Source organism: Jaculus jaculus, chromosome 11 (assembly GCF_020740685.1).
Source record: "Jaculus jaculus isolate mJacJac1 chromosome 11, mJacJac1.mat.Y.cur, whole genome shotgun sequence".
Taxonomy (NCBI): domain Eukaryota; kingdom Metazoa; phylum Chordata; class Mammalia; order Rodentia; family Dipodidae; genus Jaculus; species Jaculus jaculus.
Window position 1 is genome coordinate 60,241,912 of NC_059112.1, and position 18,905 is coordinate 60,260,816.

General features: G+C 52.0%; 1 protein-coding gene across 6 annotated transcripts in view; it reads right to left on the reverse strand.

Annotated features, from left to right (window-relative positions):
- Window positions 1-10,270: 10,270 nt before the first annotated feature.
- Window positions 10,271-18,905, reverse strand: part of Sh3tc1 (SH3 domain and tetratricopeptide repeats 1) — a 52,725-nt gene continuing 44,090 nt past the window's right edge. For 5 of the 6 annotated variants that reach the window (XM_045130429.1, XM_045130430.1, XM_045130428.1 and 2 more), the window contains exons 13-18: window positions 18,071-18,251; window positions 16,593-16,743; window positions 15,328-15,450; window positions 14,554-14,704; window positions 13,308-13,504; window positions 10,271-10,651 (exon numbers count right to left, since the gene is read on the reverse strand). In XM_045130429.1, coding sequence (XP_044986364.1) covers window positions 10,394-10,651; window positions 13,308-13,504; window positions 14,554-14,704; window positions 15,328-15,450; window positions 16,593-16,743; window positions 18,071-18,251 — 1,061 coding nt within the window. In that variant the 3' untranslated portion in view covers window positions 10,271-10,393. Of the gene's footprint in view, window positions 10,652-13,307; window positions 13,505-14,553; window positions 14,739-15,327; window positions 15,451-16,592; window positions 16,744-18,070; window positions 18,252-18,905 lie in introns of those variants that run through there. The other variant, XR_006632741.1, reaches the window with a different exon arrangement.

An 18,905-nucleotide genomic window follows, 5' to 3' on the forward strand; every position in this document is an offset into this window, starting at 1 on the left:
CAGCACTGTCTTCATCTTTAAGACACAATTCCTACCTGGGCATGGTGGCACATACCTTTAATCCCAACACTTGGGAGGCAGAGATAGGAGGATTACTGTGAGTTGGAAGCCACCCTGAGATTACATAGTGAATTCCAGGTCAGCTTGGGCTAAGTGAGACCTTATCTCAAAGAAAAATAAATAAATAAATAAATAAAATAAAAAACACAATTCCACAAGACTCCTCTTTTTTTTTTTTTTTAATAAAGGTAGGGTCTCACTCTAGCCCAGGCTGACCTGGAACTCACTTTGTAATCCCTAGGATGGTCTTAAACTCACAGTGATCCTCCTACCTCTGCCTCCAAAGTTCTGGTATTAAGGGGGTGGGCTACCTGGCTTGAATCCAGTTGATTTTGTTGTTGTTGTTGTTATTTTTTAAGGTAGGATCTCAATCTAGCTAAGGCTGACCTGGAATTCACTATGTAGTCTCAGGCTGGCCTCAAAGTCATGGCAATCCTCCTACCTCTGCCTCCTGAGTGCTAGGATTAAAGGCATGTACCAACACACCTGGCTCTTGATTCCTATTTTATCAGATACTTTTTAGAGTATTTTTTTGTTTGCAAAATGCATGTTTCTTCCATAAATGTTGGAAGACTCAAAGAGAGATATATAAGGAACAAAATTTATATTTAATGATGTCACCTAAAAGCAATGGTCATTTTGTTTTTCTTTTAGGATTGGCATTTGTCAAAATTCCCTCAGGAAATGTAAGATGGTGTAGCCTCTGTGGAGAATGGTTTGGTGGTTTCTTAAAACTAACCACACTCATGAGACCCAGACGCTGACTCCTGGGCATTTGTCCCAGAGAAATGAAAATGTCCATACAACAGCCTGGGCATGGTGGCCCACAACAGACTCATGTATAATCACTGATATGTGGCAATAGCCAATGTGCCCAGCCAGCAGGAAACCAGCCATACATAGTCTGTCCCCATCACACTGCAGACCACAACTACCACTCAGCAGGGACAGGGGTGGTCCTGGCCCCACACTCCTGGCACAGACACAAAATGCACAGTGGGTGAAGAGGTGGACCCCTTATGTCACATGCATGTGATTCCACTGGTGTCATTTGACAAGCACTGGAGATGGGAGACAGCCTTGAGGCTGCCAGGGATAGGTAGTGGTGGCCGTGACGGAGGGCCACATAGGGCAGCCTTGCTGGTAGCTGGCAGATGGACATGTTGGCTGTGATGGTCACACAAATTTACTGCACTGCAGTGATGTGGGATCACAGACGCTCAGAATGGCCAGCACCCTAGTGTCATTATTGTACTAAGGTCTGTCACAAGTAGTCATGGGAGAAAGCTAGACGAAGTGCACATGGACCTCTCTGGGCTATCTTTGTAAATCTATAATTTCAAAATAAGAAGTAAAAGCAGGGGCTAGAGAGATGTCTTAGCAGTTAAGGTGCTTGCCTGCAAAGCCAAAGGACCCAGGTTTGACTCCCCAGGACCCACATAAGCCAGATGCACAAAGGAGCGCATGTGTCTGGAGCTTGTTTGCAGTGGCTGGAGGCCCTGGTGCACCCATTCTCTCTCTCTCTCTCTCAATCCCTGCCTATTTTTGTATCTCTCTCTTTCAAATAAATAAATAAATAATGTTTTTTTAAAAAAGTAAAAACAAAATGGAAGTCACCTCAGGTATTGCAAAGACAGGGAACGAAGTCAGGGGATTGGTCACCTGGGCCATGAAGGACACAAAGATACCTGAGCAGAGTCATGTGCCCCAGAGATAGTAGCTGAAGGCCTCTAGAGGATCACGAGAACCTGACGCTGCTGTCACTGACTGGAACACGGATCTCAGGAAAGGGACAGTGGATTGGCCCAGGCTCGCCCAAGATGAGCCCGGTGGAAAGAAAGCCGGAACCTGATCCAGAGTGAGAAGGAGGCAGTATTGGCCAGTGAGCGGGAGCTCTCTGGAGTCCCTTAGCAAGGATGGCAATTGGCTGTCTAGAAAATTCTCCCAGCATATTCTCCTCTTGCAGAGGCCACCTTGATGAATCTTCACTGTGCAAAATACTATGTGTAAAGTGAATTTGTCAAGCTGGGAGTAGGCTCGTGCCTATGATCTCAGCACTTGGGACACTGAGATAGGAAGACTGCTGCGAGTGTGAGTAAGTTTCAGGTTAAAAAAAAAAAATCCAGGGAGAACAAAGTGTGGTGGCGCACACCTTTAGTCCCAGCACTTGGGAGGCTGAGGTAGGAGTACCACTATATTTGAGGTCAGCTTGGGCTGCAGTGAGACCCTACCTCGAAAAACGTGAAGTGGAGGTTTAGGTCAAGAACAGGTTGGAGAATTCTTATTTTACCTACCTGTACCAGTCTGCAGTGCTGGACAAGTGTCCACGGCACTGAGGCGATGGGCAGGGGTTAAGGACAGAAAACCAGGGAGAGCTGGACTGGTCTGTATCAGTGTGGCTCCTGTCTTCCCTTGGCGACCCCTGGCCAGCAGCTGCTCAGGCTCCAAACCCGCCCTGCCGGCAGCTGCGTGACGGGGCCTCTCCACAGCCAGTTCTGCGGTCATACGCTGCAACGCTTTGTCAGGGGGCGCCTGCCCGTGACTGAATCCCCGTCGCCTTTCTTCCTCTGTCTCCTCATTCACTGTCTTCCCAGCTCCTCCAGTCACATTCTGAGTCCTGGGATGTGTGAATGGGACCCAGGGTGGTGACAGGGACAGGAAGTAGTCAAGTGGCCCTCCCCCCATTCATCAGCATTCTCAGGCATGTGGGGTGAGCCAACCACCCACGCTGCCCACTTGAATCTGCTTCAATGCCTGGAAAGCTGAGGGTCTACAGCTGCTGTGAGCTATTCCTTGTCTCTCTTCCATGATCTGCCTCCTATTTTTGTCCCTTTATTTACAGTAATTGTGTGTGTGCCCCCACCCACCGTGCTGTGTAGGCTCCCACAGTCCCACAGCAGCAGGGCTGGGCCACCCTGGATGAATCTCCAGAACTGTGGGCAGAGCATGTCTTCCTCTGTGTGCTCATTAGCAGGTTTGGCACTATGACAGGAAACCGAGGACGCTGAGATGGGGTGAGGCTCCCTGCCAACTCCCCGTACCTTCAGGTCTGTCGTACCTGGTCCTGACCTTTTTGTCTTTCACAACATTTAGAATCAGCTTCTGACTACCTATGCCCTTTTGGGATTTCTTCCAGTCTCTGTAGAAAGACACCTAGGAGAGGAAATGTCTTCACTGAACAAACGTTTGGATGCGTGAGCACAGTGATTATTTAGTGAGATGTGTCAATGCACATCTTGCACATTTTCTATTTTTGCTTTTGTTTTAGAGACAAGGTCGCACTCTATAACTCAGGCTGACCTAGAATTCATGGCAATCCTCCTGTCTCACCTCCTTCCTTGTGGGCAGGAATTACAGGTGTATGTCATCAGGCCTGGTTGTATTTTCTTTTCTTTTCTATTTAATTATTTTACTTTACTTATTTGAGAGAAAGAGGCAGACATAGAGAGAAAATGAGCACTCCAGAGCCTTCAGCCACTGCAAATGAATTCTAGAAGCATGTGCATCTGGCTAATGTGGGTCCTGGGGAATCGAACCTGGGTCCTTTGGTTTTGCAGGCTAGTAATCACTAAGCCATTCCTCTAGCCCTGTATTTTCATGTTATTTTATTTTATTTTGCTTTTTCGAGGTAGGGTCTCACTCTAGCTGAGGCTGACCTGGAATTCACTATGTAGTCTCAGGGTGGCCTTGAATTCATGGTGATCCTCCTACCTCTGCCTCCCAAGTGCTGGGATTAAGGGAGTGTGCCACTAGCCCTGGCTGTATTTTCTTTATAAAGTTATTTTATTTTATTTTTATTTTTTGGTGTGTGAGTATGCACCTTGTGTGCACATATGTGGAAGCCAGGCAAAACATTGGCTGTCTTTCTTTAACACTTTTCTATTTTTTTCCTTGAAACAGAGTCTTTCACTGAAACTTTTTCAGTCAGTTCAGTCAGACTGGCTGACCAGGGATCCCCAGTGATCTTCCTGTCTCTGGTCCCCTGAGCACTGGGATTACAGGCATGTGCAGCCACATCTGGCTTTTTGTTTTCTTAATGTATTTGCAAGAGAAAGGGAGGAGGAAGAATGGGCACGCCAGGCCCTCTAGTAAACAACCTCCAGATGCATGCGCCACCTCGTGCATCTGGCTTGTGTGGGCCCTGGGGATTCAAACCAGGGTTGCTAGGCTTTGCAGGCAAGCACCTTAACCACTGGGAAAGCTCTGCAGCCTATGTCTGGGGTTTTTTTAAAAAAATATTTATTTATTTATTTGCAAGCAGAGAGAGAATAAAGATAGAAAGAGGGCATCAGGGCCTCCAGCTGCTGCAAACGAACTCCAAATGCATGTGCCACTGTGCATCTGGCTTTACATGGGTGCAGGAGAGTCAAACTTGGGTCTTTAGGCTTTATAGGCAAGTGCCTTAACTGCTAAGCCATCTCTAAAGCCCCCATGTCAAACTTTTTAATGTGGGTTTTAGGTATCGAACTCAGGTCCCCAGACCTGTACAGCAAGCACTCTTACTCACTGAGTCATCTCTCCAGCCCCAGGATGGATTTTATTTATATTCCAAACCGTGTGCTTTTAAAGCTTGTGCTTCCTCCTCTCTGTGGTGGCTCAGCAGGAATGGAATTGACTTTGGCCACTTTCCTGGCACACTTGGCTTCTCAGACTCTAAGCTTCAGGAGTCTCTGAACACTGAAGCTTTTCTCTCCTGAGCTGCCTCCAAGCTGGTGTGCTGAATGCTTCTTCATTGCTGTGACCAAGTGCCGATGAGAGCACGCAAGGGAGGAAGAAAGGGCTGATTTCAGTGTATGCACTCCTCAGCCCATCAGGCCAGGGAAAGCATGGAGGCAGCAGACGCTTGAGGCTGCTAGTCACAGTGAGGCCGTGGTGAGGAAGCAGAGAGAGGTGAGTGCTGGAGTTCAGCCATCTCTCTCCTTTTTATCTAGTCCAGGACCCCAACCCATGGAATTGTGCTGCTCCAGTTAAGGTTGGCCTTTCTACCTCAATTAACCTAATCTAGATCCTCCCTCATAGCCATGCCCAGAGGTTTACCTAATCTGGATACTCCCTCGCAGACATGACTAAAGGTTTACCTAATCTGGATATTCCCTCACAGACATGACTAGAGGTTTACCTAATCTGGATATTCCCTCACAGACATGACTAGAGGTTTACCTAATCTGGATACTCCCTCACAGACATGACTAAAGGTTTACCTAATCTGGATATTCCCTCACAGACATGCCTGGAGGTTTACCTAATCTGGATACTCCCTCACAGACATGACTAGAGGTTTACCTAATCTGGATATTCCCTCACAGACATGCCTGGAGGCTTATCTAATCTGGATATTCCCTCACAGACATGCCTGGAGGTTTACCTAATCTGGATACTCCCTCACAGACATGACTGGAGGTTTACCTAATCTGGATATTCCCTCCCAGGCATGACTGGCATTTTACCTAATCTGGATAGTCTCTCACAGGCATGTCTGGAGGCTTACTAATCTAGATATTCCCTCACAGGCATGACTGGAGGTTTACCTAATCTGGATACTCCATCAAAGGCATGCTGGAGGCTTACTAATCTACATATTCCCTCACAGGCATGATTGGATGCTTACCTAATCTAGTTATTCCCTCACAGGCATGACTGGAGGCTTACTTAATCTGTATACTACCTCACAGGCATGACTGGAGGCTTACCTAATCTGGATAGTCCCTCACAGGCATGACTGGAGGATTACATAATCTAGATATTCCCTCACAGGCATGACTAGAGGTTTACATAATCTAGATACTCCCTCAAAACTATGTCCAGAGGCTAGTTTTCATCATCACAGTTGGTTTCTTCCCCTTGTGTTGAGCTATCTGGGACCACCAACATGAGTGTGTCTGAACATCGGTGTGCCAGGCCCTGTAGGATTAACTGGGGCTCAGATGCCTGATGTCAGCAGTGGTGGGACCTGCTGAGTCAGGTGGCTGTTACAAGTGTTTGATGACTGAGTTATATCATGGGACTTAGAAGTCCTCTCAGTTCTTCTGGACCTGTCCCCACCACCATGGCTGGAACTTGGTGATATACACAGAATCACTGTGTTCATAAGGTCCCTGCCCCAAGGACATGACTGAGGTCAAGGCTAGCCATTCCCATTTGACCAAGATGCAGGCAGTACAGGAAATAGGTGTCTCTACAGAGCCACTGGTGGGTCCCTCCTGCTGACTGTGGTCTTGGAGACTGCCACCAAGCATGAGTTTATCACTTCATGGGCCTTCTCCAGCTGCCTGGAGGACAGGTTACACATGGTTCCCCAGAGGCAGGTGTGGTAGGGAGGTGAGGAATGTCCCTGAGGCTCTGAGAATGGTGAGAGTGATAGGCAAAGTGATCACTTGCCCACTGCCCTCTCTCCAGGGTTGGGTCTGTGTGTCTCCCTTTGCAGACTTTATTGGAAAGCCAGCCCCACCCTCCTGGCTGATGGCTTCCCACAGGAGGGTTGCCTTGCACACCAGGTCACAGTGCAGTTTCTGACAGTGGAAGGCTACTTGCTCTGGAAAGTCTGCCCTCCTTTCTGGAAGCCTGGTCTAGAATTCCTGCTTCCTTTAATGCCTTGTAAGTCCAGGACTGGGCCTTAGAGATCATGAAACCTTCCAGAGACATGGTAGTGGACATGCTAGGAAAGACAGAGAGGGAGAAGGAGGGACATCTGCCAGGTGCCCAGATCACAGACCAGAAACAGAGCTGGAACAGAACTATGACCTGCCTAATGTGTACAGTGCCCTTTGCTGCCACAGACATGTCCCACTGGCACCTATTCAGGTTCTGGACACCAAGGAAGTGCAGGTGGACAGCTCCCAGGTTCCTAGAAAATGCTGCCAGGAATCAGAGGTCACTGCTGTTACCAACATGACCCCAGACTCACTTCAGAAGACCTGCTGGAGCACTGTGTGCTGGCTTCACCCATGTGCCCTCAGAAGAGGGCAACATCCCACTAAGTCTCAGTCCACATCTTGCTTATTGCAGACAGAGAAGAAACTACTATAGCTTGAGGTGCTGTGTGCCCTTGGGCTGGTCACCTTCCCTCTCTGAGCCTACCCTTGGCATGTATTTGCCCCTCAAATGAAGCTGGGCAGAGAATGCCATGCCCTCCAAGGAGAGTGAGCATGTGGCCTTGGGCGTATTGCTTTCCTTCCCTGTTTAGAGAAGCCTTGGCCCTGGGAGCCTCTTCTGTGCACCCTTGTGGCTTGGCCTTTCCCCAACCTGCTGAAGTTCATAGAGCTGGGCACAGCAGGTATGCAGCAACACAGTGACATGCTAGGTGCCCACTGAACATGTGTGGGAGAGTGGCTAGATCAAGCTGGGGGTATATGGTGCCTCCTTCTACGGCCCTGCTTCTGGGCAGTGGGTCCATTGGCTGCTATGGCCTTGCCATGGGTCACATCACGCCAACTTTGCTAGAATACTGGTCACTGAGGGGTGCTGCCTAGTGCCCCACTTCTGAGAGACAGAGCATGGCTGGGGTATAACTGGCCTAGGCCCAAGTCTGAGCCCTGCCCTCCGCCACTTTGCCTGCAGATTCTGCATGCTGCTCTGTGCTCACACAGTTCCTCACTCCCAGAACCTCAAGGGAGGGTTGCAGATGGAGGACAGAGGGTCTGAGAGGTTAAGCTAGTGGCCAGTTACACAACCTTTGGTACAGTGTGCTGTAGCTTTTGGAGCTGATCCCACACTCAGTGGCATCCTAATAGGAAACAGGCTCCGTGGCAAGGCTGGCTGTGTGAGCACCCACATGTCACACCTCATTTCAGTGCTAAGCAGGCTGTGCACAAACAGGACACCCCAAGACTCCTTGTAGCCCAGTGTGCCTAGACTGGGCTCCACCTCACTGGGAATGGTGGGCAGGCACAGCCCAGGGGGCCGTGACCTCAGATGTGTTCTCAGCCACTATACAGGGTGTCTGGCAGTGCCCATCATGGGTCACCACGTCCTCCTGCATCAGTGATGCTGTCTCCCCTGCTGCCCAGTTTACCCATGGAATGACTATAGAAAATGTGGATAGAGGGAGGGGACTGGTTCTGGACAGCTGTCTGCTGCTCCCTGCTGGGCAGGCAGGGAAGCCCCTCAGATCCATCAGGGCTTTGGAAGGTGCTGGAGGCTCCTTGACTCAGTAAGCTCCAGGTTCTGCAGCTTCTTCTGGGCTCTGCCCAAAGTGTCTGGACCTTTAAAGGAGGGCTTATATATATTTTATAAACATTATATATATATAAATTTATCTAACTGAGAGAGAGGCATATAGAGAGAAAGAGAGAATGGGTGCATCAGGCCTCTAGCCACTGCAAATGAACTCCAGACTCATGTGCCCCCTTGTGCATTTGGCTTATATAGGTCCTGGGGAATCAAACTGTGGTCCTTAGGCTTCACAGCCTTAACCACTAAGCCATTTCCCCAGCCCAGTTTTGAGGGGAAGCTTCACATGGCAGAGGAAGCTGGCTCACTTCAGCACACATGCACAGCAGAGAGCAGACCGGAGCTCAAGCCAGCTCTGAGCACACCTAGGGCTAAATTCAAGACCCACTCTCAGAAATGCAACTCCACAACAAGGCTCCACCTCCACAGTCGCCAATAGTTGGGGACTAAGTAGGAGATTTAAGCAAAAACACCAGAGGCTATGGGGATGTTTACAGTCAAATAGCATAGCAACAGTACTTAAGGGGTGAATTCCACCTCATCAAGCACACATTTGAAGGAGGGCTTGGAGCAGTGCAGAGAACGTGAGCTTCATGAGACTTTCACAGCCTCCATGTTACAATGACTTCCCTTCCTGGGATGGTGATGAGATCATCCTGGGGCACTCAGGTGCCAGGACTCCTGAGGACCAGGTGGTGGCAAGGTGCCAGAACACAAGCAACCACAAGGAAGTATGAATCAAAGTTCCCAGAGAAAGCATTTCTGTGTTAAAGATTCTATAAGGCTGACTGCTGAGAACTCCACCCTGGTGAGGGTCGGAATGTTGCAGATCCAGAGGTAAAATGATCTTGAGCCATCTTAGCCCCTTAATGTATGTCCTCCTCTGTGCATGACCCAACAACCTTGTGACTATTAGCTAAATCTTTTTGAAATGGATGAACAGACCCCTAGCTTCCACCAACCTGAAAACCAAGAAAGTCATCAGACAGCCTCTGACCTACAGCAGAGATTTCCCCCTTTGCTGTAACCCGCCTACCTGATGTTTCCTCCCAGGGTATTTGAAAAGAGTCTTGATCGTTGACTTGATTTTGTTCTGTAACTACAAAAGCTTCAAAAATTGTTTCTGTGTTAGAATGTTATTTATGGTAGCCTGAATCTGTGTTCCCCAACCATGGTCATGTATGTTTGGCCCCAGAATAAACTCTTTCATTTTCTTTTTAAGGTAAGAGCTATAGTCTTTTTTCTTTTTTTTAGAGCATGTGTGTATGTATGTTTGTGAGGGCAGGAGCATGTGTACCTGTGTGGGCAATCTTGGGTGTAATCCTCAGGTACTCCATCCACCTCCTTTGAGACAGGGCCCCAGCAGCCTGGAACTCACCAACTGGGCTAGACCGGCTAGTCAGCAAGTCCCGGGACTCACTTACCTCTGCCTCTCCAGCGCCGAGATTACAGGCCTGTACCACCACATCTATCAGTTTTCTTTTTTGTTTCTTTCAAGGTTTCAAGGGAAACTCAGTGAGAAGCATGGCTCTTCCCTGGCCTGCCACTCTTGGAACACCATCAGGAGAGAAGTCCATGAGATGTCCGTGAGCCTAATGGGCCGCATATCCCTCCAGGCAGGCTGGCAGGGTGGCCCAGTCTCAGGCACTGGGCTCAGAGGCTTGCTGTGTGACGATGGGTAACACATCTAAACACTCTGGGCTCCCATGTCTGTCACTGTCAGTGGAGTCTGTCATAGTCGGGACCTCCCTGCAGGTGGAATGCTTTGAGGATGAATGGGACACATGAGAGATCAGAGAGGGAAGATGAGGCCACTTCACTTCCTGCCCAGGGACCTCCCCACTTGGCATGCAAGGGGACAGAGGCTTGAGGTAAAGTGACGTACCAAGGCCACCCTGTGAATGAGCAAACAAGGGGTCCTGTCATGTCTGTTGGGCTCAGTTCTCACTGGTAGCCAAGGTAGGCCAGGCTACAGTGTGGACCCAGGAGGAGGGAGGGCCACCTGGTAGGGGCAGAGGACACCAATACCTTGCAGATTCTGGACATTTGCTAAAAAACATTTATTGAAGTTTGGCCCTTGAAGTCTCCTTTTCCCAGAAAATAAGCTGCCCAAGCCCCTAGGCGAGGCAAGTCTCTTTTTCACAGATCTTATTTCTTGAGGGCGTCAGGGTGGGTGGGCAGGTGCCAGCCAGGGTGTCTGGCTGCAGAAACGCTGGGGCACCAGGTTAGTTCTCCGGAGATTGAGCTCAGAGGCAAAGGTCCTCGCCTTTTGGTAGAAGAAGAGGGACATCTCACGGTCCATGAGGAAATGGTGGTAGATGGTAGCCAGGCGCATATAAATCTTCATCTGTGCCTTCTTGTTGCCCAGGTCCACGGCCGCTGCCAGTGCCAACTGGTAATACCCAGCTGCGTCAAAGGGATCCTGAGGAACAGGTGTGGGGTTGATTTCTGACTTACGGGGAGACTTGGAGGCCACTGCACTGACCTAGGGTTACTCCATCACCTCTATACATGCAGTTGCACCGCACTGTGCCATTGTGATGATAACCCACCATTGCAGTTTAACCTACAGGCCTGGCTCTCAGGCTCTGCCCTCAACTGGGCAAAAAACTTCCTCGTACCTGTGACTGGACCTGGTTCCTTGAAGCTATTTCAGTAAGGAACCACACCAGCTCAGAGGCTGGATTAGAGCAGCTCCAGACCCAGCCCAAGCATAAGCCAAAGGTTCAGCTGGCCTGAGGCAGCCTCTGGCCCCCGCCTGTTCTGCCCAGTGCACACCTGCACCTGTGTTTAAGAGCAGCGCTCGGGCTGGAGAGATGGCGTAGTGGTTAAGCGCTTGCCTGTGAAGCCTAAGGACCCCGGTTCGAGGCTTGGTTCCCCAGGTCCCACGTTAGCCAGATGCACAAGGGGGCGCACGCGTCTGGAGTTCGTTTGCAGAGGCTGGAAGCCCTGGCGCGTCCATTCTCTCTCTCTCCCTCTATCTGTCTTTCTCTCTGTGTCTGTCGCTCTCAAATAAATAAATTTAAAAAAAATTTTAAAAAAAAAGAGCAGCGCTCTACCCCTCCCCCTGCTTCCCACTTCTTCCTGTTTCTAGATTTTTGACTTGTTGCCTGCCTACACAAGCCAAGACACCCCTTCTCCTAAGCCTTTCCTCCTGTCCACAACTCCACTTGCCTCACCCTCTGCTCTACTGGACCCATGCTGCCTTTCTTGGGTGAGGTGGGTCCCCTGGGGCTGCAGGGCCCCACTGGCTCTAGGGGGTTCCCTGGCCCCACGTTGTTGAGTGATTGTGCAATTGGTACACACTGGCATGAGCATTTTCCAGGTCTTTTTATGGGCCCAGTCCAGTGCATGGCACCTGACTGACACCCATCTCAGGGAATCTTCCAGAGGACTTTGTCCTTCAGCCACATCCAGGTAAAGTGTCTCTTTGCCTCGAACTCAACATGCCAGGATCAGGATATAATATTCGCCCTTGACCTCATCTCTTACACTAGCCTCTCCTCCATGCAAGTGAGCCACGTGGTCTCCTGAGACCTACATGCAGCCTGTCCTTCCCTGCTTAGCATCTTGCAACAGCTCCCTAGGACCAGTATCTGTCTGCCTACACCAGACAGGACCAAGAACTGAGCAGAGCATAACATGGAGTGGGTGGTAGATACTCCACCCAGGTTCAAGGCTGCCCTGCTCAGTCCTGGGCAGCTGAGGATAGACAGTGCCATGTGAGGCATAGTTCTACGGTACCCAGTACCACTGCAGGAGGGGGAGGCTTCCTGGAGGAGGGGCACCCCTGCTAAGCAGGAAGGATGTCCAGTGTGTGTGTGTAGCTTGGGATTCATTGAGAGGCCAAGAGTGAAGGTGACTCATAAGGAATGCTATTGTCAAAGAGAATATGCGCTCTGGCCCCTGCCTTTGGGGGGCATTCTAGCCCCTTTTTACTCCCCCTACCCCCAGCTGGGGTGATTATAAGCTGCCTTGTGGGGTAACAGAGTGTAGGTCACGGTGAGGCAGAGGTTGTAGGAGGCCCAGGCCCACAGGAAGAAAGTGGGGGGGCTCCCTGCTCTGGTCTTTGGCAGCAGCCCTGCCGCTTCCTTACTCCTGAGAGGAGTGGTGAAAGTTTCCTTCTCTCAGAGACCCCGTGTTAGGGTCGCAGGCAGGTCCCCAGCCACCAGAGGCAGCCCGCCCCCCCCAACAGGCTCACACCCTGCAGAAGGCGACATGTACCACTTCTTGCCACCAGGTGTCACCAGTACCCAGCCAGGTCCATGGAAGCCTGGGGCCGGGGCCTGGGGCAGGGTTCCTTGATGTCTTCCAGCCTCCCGCCCATTCCCTGCCCAAACCTGCCAGGATTTTAGCCCCTGAACCAGGACTCCTCAGCCAGAAGGACAACTCTCACTGCACACGTGCAATGCTGGGCCTGGGGCCTGGAGGTGGAGAAGGGGTTCCTGCCAGGGCAGGGGCCAGACACTGCAGGGTTCAGCTCAGCAACCACTACAGGGCTACAGGCCGTTAGAAAAGAGGTCCCAGCTCTGACCAGCAAGGAATCAACCAACTAGACTGGAGCCATTGCACGCCCCGAGCCCTGTTTCCTCCCTGTGAAACAGACCGGTAACATGCCGGCCAGCCCCTGGGGGTGGCCTATAGAACAAGTGTTTCCGGGTCCCAGGAAGGAACTGAGACAAGTCAGAGCTGTGGGTGGAAGAGAACTAGCTCTTACAATGTGCATCTCAGGGGTCAGTGGTGGCTCACTAATGTCCTTGTCCTCCTAGGTGTTTTTGTGAAGTCACTTCCTCCAGAAGACCACCCAAGTACTATCCCGCTACTGGTTTCCTTGACCTTGCTGCCTGCCCATCTGTCACAGGAAGCGTCTCTCAGCTGGCCTGGGCTCTGGAAAGTTGAATCTGGTCAGTACAAGAGGCTGTCCATGACTGCTGACCTTGCTGGCTCCTCACAGCAGGCCGAGGTTAAGGGAGAGCACTCAGCCATAACTGGGGGCCTTGATTGGAGGTGCAGACCCTACACCCAGGCAAGGCAATGGGGCCCAAACCCAGGTTTTGAGCCCCGCCTCTTCAACCCACCTTCAGGTCGTAGAAGATGATGTCACCTAGTACTAGGTACACCTTTACGTAGTACAGGGTCTCCTCATCAAATTCCAGGGGTGAGTTGCAGAGTGACAGGGCCTTGAGGTAGAAGTGTTCAGCCAACTCACCATGACCCAGCTGGTGGTGCAGGGCAGCTAGCCGGTGGTAGGCCACACGCTCATTCAGCCTGTCACCTGGGGTACAGTGGAGGGCCAAGTGTGAGGACTCATCCCCATAGAGTGGGTGGGGCACAGCCCAATTGGAAACAAGCATGCAAGCACCGTAGCGCTGACTGTGGATCCATGCCCACGTGTAGCTTTAGCCTGGGTAGCCTCCACTTGTCTCTTCCCAATCCTAGACTTGACTTGCATGCCAGGTCTACACCCACATGGAGCCACTGGCGTGTGTGTGTGTGTGTGTACCTTTGGCTACTATTTTTTAAAAATAAGTTCATTGACAACCTACATACATATACACAATGTACCCTGATCATAACCCCCTCCAACCATCATTCTCCTTTGTCGTCATCCCCTTCCATCTCTGGTGACTGCTTTTAACTAGGAACTCCAAAGGCACATGGTCTGTGCAGTCCAAGGCACAAGGCTAGGGTCAGCCTATAGGCCTGGCAGTGGCCCTGCCCGGGTGTGCACTCAGCACAGCCCACAGCCTTGGGAAGTATGGCTGTCAGAAACCCAGGTTCTCCTTGACAAATAGACAGCTAGTCTTGGTGGTGTCCGCATCCTCCCTTTCCGGGCCCACATGCTGCGCTGTGAGCTGGGTCGCTGCAGGTCTGAGGCCTTGGGCTGGCTTACATGCAGGCCTTCTGCAGGCCTGTGGTCCCTGGTCAGCCTACTCCAGTCTTCTTTCCTCATGTTCCTACTTAGCAGTCACATGCTAGACAGGGGGTAGCTTTGGCACTAAGGGACAGACTGCAGGAGATGGGACACAAATTGCACCCAGAGTGGCTGGTGAGGGTGGGGAGGAGACACAGGAGAGGACCAGCACATTTCAGCTGACCAGCACTCAGATCAGCAGGGGAAGAGGCAGGGGAGGGCACACGGAGCCTCGCTCTTTCCAAGACCCCATCTATGCTGGGCCTTGGGTGAGGCTTAGCAGGGCTGGTGCAGCTGGCACGGGAGATGTGAGAAGGCCCCACAGCCTGTGTGGCCCTGGAGACCAGAGGCAGTGGTCCTGGTAGAGTGGGGGAGGGGTGGTCAGGGAAGGGCATTGGGTGAGGTCTCACCTAGGGCGATGCTGAGTGACAGGGCTTCTTGGGCAAACTCCAGGCCCTCCTGGGGTGCCTCCAATGCAGCCAGCAGTGCCACCAGCTTGTTACAGATCCGTAGCTCTGCCTCTCGGTTTCCCACAGTCACAGCCAGGGGCAGCGCCCGGTCCTGTCCACATACAGGGGTCAGGCTTCTGCAGTGCCTGCCATTGTAAAGTTCCTCCTTGGCCCACATGCGTATGAAGAGCTCCACATCCCCATCCCCACTGTGGCAGCTTGGCACTCCCAGAAGAGGTATGGAGATTCCACATTGGGAGCTGGGATGACACCCACATATCCAGCTACACTTGCAGCCTCAGGTCAGCCCCTGCCCACTGCCCAGGCAATAGGGCCTGCGTGGGAGGATTCAGCACTTTTTCAAAAAATGCACACTGATGTAAGTCCAGAGCCAGCTGCACACCATAGGCTATGGGGACAGAGGAGGGAAGCCTGTGTCTCCTCCTGGTGTGCCATGTGTCTGTGACACGTGTCTATGCTTCTCTGTGCCTCGGCTCTCCCACCTGTAAGATGTAGACAGGACTCCCTCACCCCAGTGTTACTTTAGCTTTTCAGGTTCAAGTACGGGACAAACGCTATGCCATATGGGGGTTGGGTCAAAACCATTTTAAGAAAGCAAGATCTGCTGGGCACCCCACCTCCAGGTTAGGGGCCTCTGTGTGCCATACCTATGCTTCAGCCCCCCTAACAAAGCCTACCTGGAGCTTGCATCATTCGCGCACAGTGGCCACTTACCCGGTAGAAGGACACAGCTTTTTCTCGCTCCCAGGTTCCATTGAAGAAGATGTCTCCAGCTGCCTCAAATAGCTCTAGCCCCAGCTTGGGGTCCCCCGTGTACAGGGCTGCATTCTGGGCCACCTGCAGGAGCAGATAGTTCTCTGGAGATGGTGTGCTCTCAGACATACGCAGCTACAGCCAGCCTCCTTTCCCTCACACCCAGAAGCAGCAGCTCGGTTTAGACTCTGTGTTTATGCTGCTGAGGACCACAACTTTCAGGGCCTGAGAGTCCAGCCACAGCCCTGAAACCCGGCAGATGTAGGGTGGCAAGATGCCTAACTAGAACTCAGAGCTGGCCTCTGACCCTGTGCACCCTGTCCAGACCACAGACCCCTGCTCCTGTGTCACCCATGGCTCCTGACATATCCTGTCCTTTAATTCCATTTCTCCAAGCTCTCTCCACTTCTCCAAGCAGTCTTGACCTAGCCATAGTCACCCTCGGGCTCACCAGTGCCACAGGACAGGGCCAGAGGCTCCCTGCAACTTCTGCATTTGGTACCTGCAGGGCCCACTGCCAAGCACCCCCTCTTCTAGTAGATGTCAGGTAATCCTTCAAATTGACTCAGGCCCTCCATGCTCAGTCCACCCTCTCAGAGTCACCTGCCTGCCACAGCCCAGAGCCCAGACCCCTCTCCCTCATCTCTGGGATCCTGATCCTTGATCCTCAACTTCACAGAGCTCCTAACTCTGCCCCTGCCCCACTGCCATCCCATAGTCCAAATCACCCTGTTTAGGAAGTATATAAAAACAGCTGCTATGATAAATGTGTTTTTAAAGTGAGTATGTCCTGTGCTAATGAAGCAAGTTCTTGTGTGTCCCAAATCATTTACACATTTATTGAGCACTTGCCATAGACTGGCACAGTACTGTCCAACCAGGTAAAAAGCCCACAGTGCTGGACACTGGGCAAGACTGAAGGAGCCAGAGAGACAACGGGGGAAAGATGTAGGTCCTAGGATGCAGTAGTACTTAACACAGGCTCTGGAATGGATGGATGGGCGGGTGGGTAAGTGGGAGATAGATGGTAGGTGGACAGAGGGGTGAGCAGGTGGAAGCAAGGGTGCAGGGTGGATAGGTGAGTGGGTAGGTAGTTAGGTGAATGGCTTCGAGGGTGGATAGGTAGGTGGGTGGGTAGGCAGATGGCTGGGAGAACAGGCGAGTGGCTGGGTAATTGGGTGTGTGAGGGAGGGAGCACGCACACCCTGCCTGCCCTGCACCCGCACCTGGATGTACACGTCCACCAGCTCATTCTGACGCAGGATGTAGTAGATCTTCCCTGCCTGCAACCAGGCATACGCCTCCTTCTCCTTCTTCTGCAAGTCGATGAATACCCCTAGGCTCCGCTTAGTGTACTCCAGAGCAGACTTGTAGGCCCTGGAGTCAGACATGGACATTAGAAGAGAAGCCTGGGCAGCAGCTCTGACTCTGCCTACCATGAGTCTGCCTCCCGAAGAATCTGGAAGGCTGGGACTCAAAGAGACTTTTCACCATGGACAGCATTCTGCCCTTCTGCAGGTACTGGGAGATGGGAACCAATACTCCCAGCACAGCATGGAGAGACAGGGGAGCTTCTGCAGAGAATGGCAGCAGAGGGGAGAAGGGAAAGTGTACCATCTCCCTACACCTGTCCAAATGCAGCCAGAGTCTGGACACCACGGAGCTACTGACACGGTGGAATTCAATCTCCTGAATAGTGCTTCTCAAACTCACACAAGCCACAGGGTGGCCCTGAGGACTGTTCCTAAGCAGCCCTCTGGCCCTACAGCAAGCTTCTGACCTGGCAGGCCTGGGGTGGAGCCAAGATTGCTGACTTCCAAAAGCTCCCTTGGAGGCAGGAGCCCATCTACGGGCCCAGGAGCACACCCGAGAGTCCTGTTGCAGACCACAGCTCCTGCTATGAGTTCTGGGCCAGGACAGAAGCCTGTCTTGGGTCCCCATGGATATCTGGCCCCTTTCCTGCCTTGTGAGTCTCCACACTAAAGGAATGTCACTGCAAAGATTTCATTGAGGGGCTGGAGAGATGGCTTAGTGGTTAAGCGCTTGCCTGTGAAGCCTAAAGACCCCGGTTCGAGGCTCGGTTCCCCAGGTCCCACGTTAGCCAGATGCACAAGGGGGCGCACGCGTCTGGAGTTCGTTTGCAGAGGCTGGAAGCCCTGGTGCGCCCATTCCCTCTCTCTCCCTCTATCTGTCTTTCTCTCTGTGTCTGTCGCTCTCAAATAAATAAATTAAAAAAAAAAAAGATTTCATTGAGCATTGTAGCCTAGCCAGGACTTTAGCATGGGCCACACTGGGGTCATGACCCCGAGTTCCCACTCTAGGGAAGTGGACAAAACAGCTGGTTCTACCTTCTTTGATGAGAAGCCTTTAGTGCATGTGGCCACTGTCGTCATATCTAAGAAGATAAATGATGCCAGATTGCCCTGGCCTTAGTGGTGGCAACTGTAGAGTCAGGATGGGCATAGGTCAGTTCACAGAAGCTACTGTGGCCTCAAAATGCCTGTGGTAATGACATCCACTGAGGAACTGGATAAGGGTTTGCCCCCACCAGGGAAGTCCACTCTGGGACTCACACATCAGGGACAACAAAGGGCATGGTCCCCAAGCCCAAGTCGTAGCTCGGCTAATGCTAAGAAACCCAGTGGTCCCCAGGGGAGAGGCGCCCCAGCTTCAACGCCCCACACGGTCTGCCTGCTGCTCTTACCGCTCGGTGCCCAGCGACAAGTAGAGCCTGCTGATGACCTCCAGGAGCTGTCCCTCCAACACCTTGTCAGCCGCCCTGCGGGCCAGCGCAAGCTGGAACTCGTGATAGATGACACACTGTGCCTCGTTGGGCACAACCTTGCTATAGAAGTGGCACAACTTCTGCACAGCCCGCAGCTGGCCTGGGGGAGGGCAACAAAAGGGAGACACCAGCCTCATGACGCCATCACCTTCAAAGATCCCAGTGCATGTGTGTGGGAGTTAAAGGCCCTACTCTATGTCTGCCTCTCTCACACCTCCAAGATGATGACCCTCGGCCTGGAGACAGGCCACTTGGCCTAGAGAATAGCACCACGAGGACCCCAGTGCTCAATGCACAGAGCTAGAGAGAGCACTGGCTGTTTCGAGGAACTCCAGGCCAGGCCGGGCCCCGCCGCTCTACACCTCCCCTTTTAGTGTTATTGTACTCTTCCTCCAAGATGGGGCTGCCTTCACCCTGAGCGGACGGCCAGAGCAGCAGCACCTTGGTGCAGATGGACTCATGGATGGTCCACAGCCAGTGTCCTGCCCGAAGCCCACCGCATGGACTAATGTATTCAGCCGCCAGCTATGGCATCCACAAGCCTGGATTTATTCAGGAGGCCATGCTCCAAGCCACAGCTCACTGGCCTGTGCTGAACCCAGGGGTTGGGGGCCACAGAAAATCCCCAACTGTCAAAAATAACCAGAGATCAACATGGGAGTAGAAGGCTTAGCCTCACCATGAGCCAACCAGACCTGTAAAACCTCAGCCCCCAGCAGCTAAACATGGTTTTCCAATGGGGCAGTCTCCAAGA